This window comes from Pseudorasbora parva, chromosome 6 (genome assembly GCF_024679245.1).
Source record: "Pseudorasbora parva isolate DD20220531a chromosome 6, ASM2467924v1, whole genome shotgun sequence".
Lineage (NCBI taxonomy): Eukaryota > Metazoa > Chordata > Actinopteri > Cypriniformes > Gobionidae > Pseudorasbora > Pseudorasbora parva.
Window position 1 is genome coordinate 17,193,238 of NC_090177.1, and position 10,432 is coordinate 17,203,669.

At 35.1% G+C, this 10,432-nt stretch overlaps 1 protein-coding gene across 1 annotated transcript; it reads left to right on the top strand.

Annotated features, from left to right (window-relative positions):
- The first annotated feature begins 329 nt into the window (after positions 1 to 329).
- On the top strand, positions 330 to 10,068 carry hmgn3 (high mobility group nucleosomal binding domain 3). The gene is made up of 6 exons (XM_067445872.1): positions 330 to 488; positions 2,997 to 3,047; positions 3,226 to 3,255; positions 3,556 to 3,603; positions 3,887 to 3,994; positions 9,344 to 10,068. The coding sequence occupies exons 1-6, from the start codon at positions 474 to 476 to the stop codon at positions 9,383 to 9,385; spliced, it is 294 nt and encodes a 97-aa protein (XP_067301973.1). The 5' UTR covers positions 330 to 473; the 3' UTR covers positions 9,386 to 10,068.
- Positions 10,069 to 10,432: the final 364 nt, after the last annotated feature.

The window sequence follows — 10,432 nt, forward strand, 5'->3', positions numbered from 1 at the left end:
TTCTTTTTCGCGTAGGCTTACATTTCTTTTGAGGCCGAGCATACGTTTCCCATACAGCCGAGCGTGTGGTGTCAAGCGTGGATTGGTTTGTCGTCACTTTATCCCCCTCTCACGCGGACCTTTAAACCCATCCAATACAAAGCGCTCTAATTTGCATACAGAGAGCGCGTAACCAATGAAGGGGACATGCTGAAGAGCTTTCCTCGATTTGAACCAATGTCTGAACGCGTCATATTAACATATTTGCCTCGCAGACCAATCGCGTTGAGGAATGGCGTTTAAGTGTGGACAGAACTGACCAATGGACAAAGGCGAGGGTAGCGTCTGAGGTCTGCATAATATTAACATGTTATTACCAGAGGTGTTTTAGATATTGATCCTGTATTCGGTGGTAGTTAAACTCATTCCCCCATCTCACAGGTCCATACCTGCTTTTCTAATTTAATAACCAAGTGACAGGAAAATTTGTAAAAATGCCCAAGAGGAAGGTAAGTCAGTTTATATTTTAATTTCCTCTCAAATCCTCGATTTTCCCCCATTTTTTTTTAAGAAATAGCGGCTCGCGTTTCAACGATGAGAACGTCGAGCAGGTAAAACGAGGATCAAGTTTTTAAAGCGTTCTATCCTAATCCGCCGGTTGGATTATGGAATCCTGCAAAAGCAATGGAACGCTCGATCTTCTTTGCGTTCGAGGATCGTCACTTGCTGATTTCCTCCATGATAGTTGGCGGTTTAATAACCCGATGTCTCTTTCGCAGTGAATTTGCCACTCTGTGCGCACTTGTGCTGAATGTCACTTTGCGGTGATGCTACAGTCGCCCTCGGTTAGACTCAAAACCGAGCGCGTCTCATACTCGCTAACCTCCATTTTAAGATGTTCTTTTTTTATTAGCTCACTTTCGTCGATCGATAGAGGTTCCCATTATTTTTGTATAGCCATGTTTGAACCGACAGGCTAGCCTCTTCCTCCACCCCCATTGCGGAGCGGCAGACCCGTATGTAACAAAGCGCTCTGTCAGTCACAATCAACTCTTTCTCGCGTATATGTTACGGTAGACATTGCAAAACACTGCTAAACTGTGGATTTCTTAGGGGAAAACGACTTATGAAAAACAGTACTAATATAACAGCACGTTTGCGTTTCAAATGATGCTTTATCGATAATGAAACAAAGTCCGCCGAGCTCCACTATCCAACATCAGTGGGGGGCGTCGACTATTGCCGAACAATGTGGGGGTTTAAGCCTTTTTCTTTTTTTCAAGTTTGTGGTGAGCAGAAATTCAAAAAATCATTCAAATTAACATCCTGCTCTATCCACCAGGTGTGTTCATGATGATAGAGGCGCTGAAGCGTGAGTTTCTCTAGACTAGGGGTTTTCTCAATTAGTGAGGCTAAACAAACAATGGACACTTTCCAAGAATAGGGTACAAAACTTGTCAAAGAAAAAAAGGAATAATACAATAAATTAATAAATAATAAATTACGTTTTTTCAACAAATGCTCCGTACCAGTGAAATGAGGTACCTGCTATTTTTATAGTATTAGTTAAAAAAAATTAAGTCAAAATGTATTACAATTATTAATTTGCCCCTTATTATTGGTTATCTAGTTTGGGACTGAATATTGGTTTTTAGTTGTTGATAAACTTATTATTATTTTAAATTAATTTTGGTAATTTACACTGATTGATTAATGACTGAACTTGACAAATGCAACTAATTTTTCTGCCATGCTATAAATATTTTAGTCAGTTTTTGCAAGATTGTGTGTAGCAGTTTTGCAGCTAAAATGTGGAACATAAATAAATAGAATGTAACGGTCGTTATAATACGCTCATAAAAACATTTTACTACAATGAATTGCATATCAACAGGTTTTGTCATTGTTGTATGGTTGTAATTATTGGATTTAGAGAAGCTCTAGGCCTTGAAATTCAAGCTATTTTGTTAAATAAGGGTTATATCATATCTCACAACAATACCAAATTAAAGGTGTGTATCTATTTTTAAAGAATTAAATAAAATATCAATTTGTGGAAAGTGCTAGACATAAAATTATTATTATTTTTTATTCAAAATAATTTTCAGGGTTTCACATTTGCATACATTGAGTATACTATAAAATGCATTTTACACAGATTTAAATTGGCATTTAGATTATTAGAGTGTGTAAATGTGGCATATTACATTGTGCCAATAGAAAAATTATACAAGAAGTCAAACTACCAGAGCTAAATTAGCATATCATTTATGATGGGCAGTAACTATTCAGATTAGAAAAATTAGGTACTTGTAATTAGATTATATTACATTTTAAAATAGTCGTAATCAGACTACAGTTACTTTTCTATTGCTTGCATGATTACATGTTATTCTCTCAATGGCAGTAAATTATTCAAAATTCATTGCAGGTAAACAATTAAAAAATATATTTTTAAGTGAAATGCATTGTTTTGATTGTTTTTATTTAAACCCTGATGTCATGTGGATAAAGAATGGAAGTATATTTCCTTATGGTACAGTATTATCCTATTCAAATCAATGTGTTAAACGAGTTAGGTCAAAAGTAATCATAAAAGTGATCAAAGAGTAGGTAGAATACATTACCTAAAATGATTAATCTAGATTACGTTACTAACTATAATTTTGTCATGCAATTTGAAATCAGTAACTGACTACAATTTGTAAGTAATCTACTCAGCACTAACCATAGGCCTATGGCCAACACAGTGTATCTGATTATAATGAAGTCTGACAAGTCAAAGCTACTTATAATGAGCATTGTGTGTGAACTGAGATGAATTAGCTGATCTTTGCAAGTGTCACTTTATCAGTAAATGATAACCTAAAGGGTGGCATGTCCTTAAAGTACTTTGTGTTAGAAGTATTTTTTCAATTGCATTCAATCTGGCACTGTCACATATAAAATAGAAAAATGGGTTTGTGTGAAGAAATGTTCGTATGTACAAATGTTGCATGTTTGTTGTGTCTGTGCAGTCACCTGAGGGAGCGGAGGCCAAAGACTCCACCAAAGTTACTAAGCATGAGGTAATTCAAATTCATTTTTTATTGAAATGTACAACAGCACAGTTGTAAAAATCATGTTATGTACTTTTTTTTTGATTGACAGTCCTAATAACACCAGTAAAATAATTTAAATGTTTATTTACATGGTTTAGCTATAGCACTTTTGAGTAACTTTCCTCCCACTTTTTCCTTCTTATAGCCCACTCGGAGGTCAGAGCGTCTTTCCTCAGTAAGTGTCTCTGCCCTCTTTCCATATGTCCTGATGTCATTTGCATATTCTTTAGAAGGGTTAGTGAGCGTTAGAAACCAGTCTTAGGAACAGGTTTGACATAAACGTATAGTGCTGTTATCATATGCCCTCTGGGTATACTGAACTACAAACCCATTGATAGAGTTAGTCTATGTATTCTAACTTATATAGTTTAGATGTATAGTGTAATTGAAATTGTTCTTAAATTATTGTGTCAGAAAATAATTTATGACTCATTGTGGCTTTTGCTTCATCCTGTTGTCTTCTTTAAACCCTCAGAAACCAGCTCCTAAACCTGAACCAAAGGCCAAAAAACCAGCTGCCAAGGTAACAGCGATCTCTTTCTTATGATCTATCTTTGTGACATTTTTAGAATGTTTTTGCATGTGCTTTGCATTTTAGGTAATTTCTTTCCTCCATATAGTAAAGCATTTTGCACATTTGGTGGAGTTTGTGTATTGTATGGACAGTATTTACTTTTTTTAAAGCCGATTTTAGTAGCAGTTTTGCAGCAGAAAGAGCTGGTGCTGGCCGGTTTGTTTTGGAGCAATTAAATTGGTTTAGTACAGAATTATTTTATCTCATTGTTACATTTGTGTTCTATGCACAGAAGCCATCCAATGACAAAGCAGTAAAGGAGAAGAAGGGCGGAGCCAAAGGAAAGAAAGAGGAGAAAGAATCTGCGCTTACTGCGAATGGAGAGACCAAGCCGGAGGAGGTGCGTTAACTTTTTTTGGTTGCTAGTATCATTGCCTAGCATTTTTTTAGTACTTATCTACGTCATCTAAAAGGGATACTTCACCCAAAAATGAAAATTCTGTCATCATTTAATCACCCTCATGTTGTTGCAAACCTGTATGAGTTTCTTTCTTCTGCTATACACTAAAAAGATATTTGGAAGAATGTTTGTAACCAAGCAGAGAGAGCAACCATTGACTACCATAGTGGGGAAAAAATACTATGGTAGTCAATGGTTGCTCTCTCTGCTTGGTTACAAATATAGCAGAAGAAAGAAACTCATACAGCTTTGGAACAACTTGAGGCTGAGTAAATGATGACAGAATTTTTAATTTTGGGTGAACTATAACTTTAATAGAGGCAAAAATGAGAAGTGGCTAATTGCAGAAATTAAGTATGATCATAATAATACTTTACCCCTGAAAACCTATATATATTAGGGCTGTCATAATTATCAGTTAATAACGCGTTAACGCGTGTCATCATTTAACCTGTTAATAACGCCTTAACGCAAATTAATTTTATCGGCACTACTTTTATTATTGCGCGATTAACACAGTGCGCATTTTCAGTTTGATCCGTGGCGTAGCCCGTAGTTGGAGAAATTGAGATCAGCCATAGACGTAAAGGATGCAGCACCAAACATTAATAGGGAAAAGGGTAACATTACTCAATAACATTACTCTGAAACAAGTGCAGTTATAGCCTACGTAAGCCACCATATTTTCTGCTTAACTTTTATTAGACTCCAGGTCGAAAGAAAAGTGCGTTTTTTCACTGAGCACATTCTCTGCAGCCTGAGCACTGAAGCTCACTCTCGCTCAGGTAAATCATTAACATCATCACCACTTACAGTACATGCGTTTTATTGAACTAAATGCATTACAATCGGCTAAAACGAATACGTAGGTTACTTTTCTGAACAAGAGCGTTCCTGAATCCGTGTTCTTTACACTGTCCATGTGAATTGCAGCACAGTTCGGCACACACCTAAAGTACCTGCAGTTCAATAGGGAACGTGGATCTCTTAAAGGGGCCATACTATATTCCTGCTCGTGGAATATGGACCTCCTCTGGGTATTTTGTGGTTCTGATGCGCTCCCAGGTCCACATGACAGCTTTCACATTACCAATTTTTCATACAAACTGTGCCCTGTTCTGAATTAAACTGCCAGGGTAGAAACTCCCTTTATTTGTATTCTTAAAATGAGAGAAATCACAGCTTATTCTGAAATTTTAAGCTTAGGCTTAAGAGACATAAACTTTAAAAAAACATCTGACTTTTGATACATGTGTAGTCTTCATGCTCTGAGTATGGTTTATAATAAACGTACATTTGCATATTTGTCTATACCCATGTTGATTAGAGTATTAAAAACATTTTGATGTTTTTAATACTAATTTGAGGTACATTTAGAACTGTTAAAAATGTGTGATTAAATTGCGATTATTCACAAGTTAACTTATGACAATATGCGATTAATCGCGATTAAATATTTTAATCGGTTGACAGCCCTAATATATATACTTAACGTTTAAAAGTTTGTGGTTGGTAAGATTTTTTTAAAGTTTTTGAAAGTCTCTTATGCTCACCAAGGCTGCATTTATTTGATCAAACAATATTGTGAAATATTACAATTTAAAATATTTTTTCTATTATATTGCAAAGCGTGATTTATTCCTGTGATGTAAAGCTGAATTTTCAGCATCAGCTGGTGTGTGGTGGGCGTTCTGGCGCAATATGGCTGCCGTCGCATCATCCAGGTGGTGCTGCACATTGGTGCTGGTTGAGGAGATTCCTCTCTTCTATATGTAAAGCGCTTTGAGTGCCTTGAAAAGCGCTATATAAATGTAACAAATTAATTCTCATTATTATTTAAGTCCAGCATTGGTCATTTTAGTACTCTATAATGCACAGCAAGTTGCTAAACCGATCTCAGGACGTGTAAAGGGTATATTTTGCATCCATTTTGTCAATAGAACTGTCTCCCTTTCCTCTAAATGCTCTGAGATTACTCAAATTATCCTCCAGGACATGAAAATGTTTTTTTTAGAACATTTGCTGTGTGAACAAGAATGAAAGAGCAGACATGTGAGGTGGGAAAGAATGACCTAGTTACAAGCATGTTGTGGTGAATTCTGGACAGTTTGTACTAAAATGACTGGCTGTGAATTGGTGGCGTTTATGTAAAGTTTAGAAGGACTAATGGTGACAATGGGTATAATATTGCTGTAAAAAACAATACAACTTAAAGATAATATTCTTTGTTATTTTTATATATAATCTTAATGTAATCTTAATTCCAACTCCTTTAGATAATGGCCGATTTTGTTGGATAGTCAAGATTAGTCTATCTCCCTCTGATCTTAATATAATTTTTCCTTTTTATCCAACTTGCTTTTCTAATCATCGTGACAAAATAATTAAGACAATCTAAAAAAAAAAAAAAACATTATGGTCCAGCGCTCTGTACTAACATGGATTACATTATGCTGGCCAATATCTAATGATCTTTTCCTGTATCCCTTCCCATGGCTTCTCAAACACCTGCATGTGCCCACACACACACACACACACACACACACAGATCTGTGTCTCACGCTCATCTGTCAGTGTGTCATCATGGAGAAGTTCTGCCCCCTCCTTCCTGTCCATCCGAGGGCAGAGCGAGAGTGTTAGAGTAAAGGGTACGAGAGTTTGAAGAGTGCAGTGTGTGTTTGTCTTTTGCTCATCACTGTACAGTCGAGATCTGTTCGGCTGTCTCTTTTTGTTAGACTATACAAAAAATTAAAATTGTTTTAATTACATAGTGAATGATTGGTAACTAAGGTTAGCAGAATGCTCAGTGCATATGACAATTTTGATTATTATGAATTGCATCTAAAAGATTTTGAAGTGTTATTTCAGAGTCACTATCTTTAGTAAACAGTACAAAAACATTTTTGCACCCATGTGCAAAAATAATCAGTTTTCAAACAGGTTTCCCGAATATTCTTAAGTCAGATAAACATCATTGATCAGTCTATCTACGTTAGGTTGGGATAGAAGAGAGCATTTTTTTAAATACACACTTTCCTTGAATTTAATTAATTCAAAGGATATAAATGCGCTCTGCCATCTTTTTTGTACAAAAATGATCTACATTTATTCAGCCTCAAGCCATCCTAGGTGTATATGACTTTCTTTCAGCCAAACACAATTGGAGTTATATTACATATCTTGGTTATTCCAAGCTTTATAATGGGAGTAATTAGTAACGTAGATTTTTGAAACCCAAAAAAAGTACATCCATCAATCATAAAAGTAATCCATACAGATCCAAGGGGTTAATAAAGACTTTCTGAAGCAAAGCGATTCAAACTTTATAATCTATCTTCTGGTAACAGCCATGCACAAGTCTAGTTCTGGCCGAAGAGTGACCTCTGACCCGACACATGGTGAATGCGGAGGCACAGAGGATAGGGCAAAAAAAACAAAAACACTGTTTACTAATTAAAATTAATTCAAAAGTCTAAAATTAGAATTTAGTTTTTTAATAAACCTTGGAGGAGCTTGAGTTTGTTTGAACAGCGAGAGGCGTCTACTCTTAGGTCTACTCTCACCTAAGCTTTATCTCATGAACATGCATTTTTACACTGTAAAAAGCACATCTTGTAAAAATGTAAATGACTGATTATTTTTATTTTTTTGTGTTGGTTCAGGAAAAATTCCCACACTGTAAAAAAACATTTAATTTGTGCTAAAAGTTGAGAAGAGTTCTTTTGTTGTTTCAGCAAAAATCCACACTTTAAAAATCTCGTACAAAAAAAAAAAAAATCTTAGTACTAATTTCCCCAAGCTTTTCTTGTTGTGACTCAACTTTTGTAAATAAGTTGTTTAGTGTCAACTTGACATTATTTGTTTTCTGGAGAGATGCAACTATTCTGTAACAAATATTTTGTTGTTGAGTCATTTCAACATTTTGTGTCTATTGGAAACAGAAGTTCTTATTAAGAATAAACAGGTTTAGATGTTTTTATTGAAAATGTTTGGTCACCATTTTGGCTCTTAGTGTATTGTGTGAGTTTGTAATAGTGTTTAACAAAACATGTAATTTGTTGGAAAGAATGCTATAACCAATAATTGGGTTGATCTAGATAACAGCATTAAAAAGGGGAGTAGTTTACTACTTTATTCATCATCAAAGTGATTATTTATTAATGGTATGTTTTATTTACCAACAAAAGTTTTATGCAGTAGATCAGTCATTCAGAATTTTAAAGACATTCATTTTAATAGATCTGCTTCAACTAAGTTTTGCTGGTAAAATATTGGTCAGAAATAATGTTATTGATTTATTAGAGTTTATGAGGCTGAAAACTTTATCATCTTGGTGTCTTTCTTAGCAAAAATTATGTTTTTTTTTTTTGCTAAACACTGTTACAAAGGCCACAAACTCACAATGAGGCGAACTGCCCAACCAAAGGAAATGCTCATCACAAAAATGGTGGTGACCAAATGATTTTTGATTTAAAAACCAACATCTAAACCTGTTAATTCTTAAGAACTTCTGTTTCCAATGGACAACATTTTTTGAAATGGCTCAACTACAAAAGATTTGCTACAGAATTGTTGGATATCTCTAGAAAACAAATAATGTCAAGTTGACACAACTAAAAACATTTGATGTCACAGACAACTTATTTTCAGTTTGTATAACTGTCATTTACAAAAGCTGAGTTAACAAAACAAAAAAAGCTAGGGGAAATTGGTACTAAGATTTTTGTTGTTGTTGTTATACAACTTTTTTCTTTTTTTACAGTGTACCGGAAGCTAGTGATTACAGTTTATAAAGTTATAAATATGGATATTTTTCTTCCAAAAACACGTTGCTTCACCTCAGAAGGCCTTTATTAACCCTCTGGAGCCGTATGTATTACTTTGATGATGGATGGGTGCACTTTTTGGGCTTTAAAATCTCATGTACAGGTACTACTAATACTTAGGTATTCGCTCCCATTATAAAGCTTGGAAGAGAAGGATATTTTTTAAAAATAAAACTCTGAAAAATCATATACACCTCGGCTGGCTTGAGGGTGAATAAATTATGGAATCATTTTTGAGTGAACTAACCCTTTAAGCTTAACAAGTCATCATGATTTCCAATTTGAGGTAAATCGTGGTTATCATTTGTATGTGGGCTTGTACTAACCGAGTGGTTTTGGATGTGTCTGTCTGGCTTCCATAACAAAATCTAACGATTTAGAAAAGCTAAATAAATCATATCTTGTCCTCTACATTAGTCTTATACATATTCCTTTTGTGCTTTTTTTTTCTTTCTCTGTGTAGGAAACTGAGACGGCTGATACCGAGGCTGAGGCGAAAGAGTGATTGAAGTTGTTTTCTGGAATAACAAAAAACATTTTTTATTCCTATTGAGTATTTTGTAAAATGCAAACTTTTTTTAGACTTACCGTACTAGATTTCCTTAGCTAAAAGTCAACTCACACTCCCCACTGAAGCACCGTACCTGTCTCCTTCTCTTTCATCCGGCAGAAGGATAGATTCATTTCAAGGAAAAGCAACAATTATTCTTGAATATTTCACCAGCAGCTCGCCTGCCAAATGCAGCCACTTGGAACATGTCACATCCTATGCTGTAAAAGCAACCGGTTCATCTTTTGCCACCAGAGTGCATAGCCTTAGCTCCATGTATTTGGTTACTAAGGTATAGGTGTGTATTGTCTTTGAGTCTTGTTATTTAATTGGTTGAATATCTTAAAAAAAGAGAGAGAGGAAGCAATTGGGGACGAGAGATTTGAGTTGTAACCCTTCGCCTTTTTTTAATCTCCTTTGTAGCATTTTAAGATTTAAGTGTGTTCTTTTAAAATTGCTGAATTAAACACGACCCTTAACGGTGGCAGATATCCATAGCAATAAACAAGTGGTGCTTTGTGCTAGAAGGTTAGGAAAACTCTACAAGAACTGAATCTCAGACAAATGTAAAAGTCCACAAACTGGTTTGAGATACTCTCTGTAAAATGTTTTCAAATAAAAGATGAATAAACGGTCAATAGACTCTGGTGTGTTTGTTACTAGTGGTTTCTTTAATGCTGCTTAAGTACCAGGTCGTCTTTATTCTCACAAAAGTTTAAAGCAGCCTTAAGCCATGTTAACACAGAGAACTAAAACGGTATGGTCAATATTATTCTGTTTATTCTAAGCGTGCACTGCAGTTAGCATTTTAAATGCTAGAGCTCTTTAAAGTTTGATGGATTCTGTCAATGATTTTATCATTAATCCACTGGGAAAAAATCGTTCTGAAAGTGATTCCAGTGATATTGTTTCGTAATATAACAGAGGTTATCGTTATAGTTGTGATGTCGACTCTCCTAGTCTTTTATATTTAGAACTTTTTATAGTTATCGCTCTTGGTGT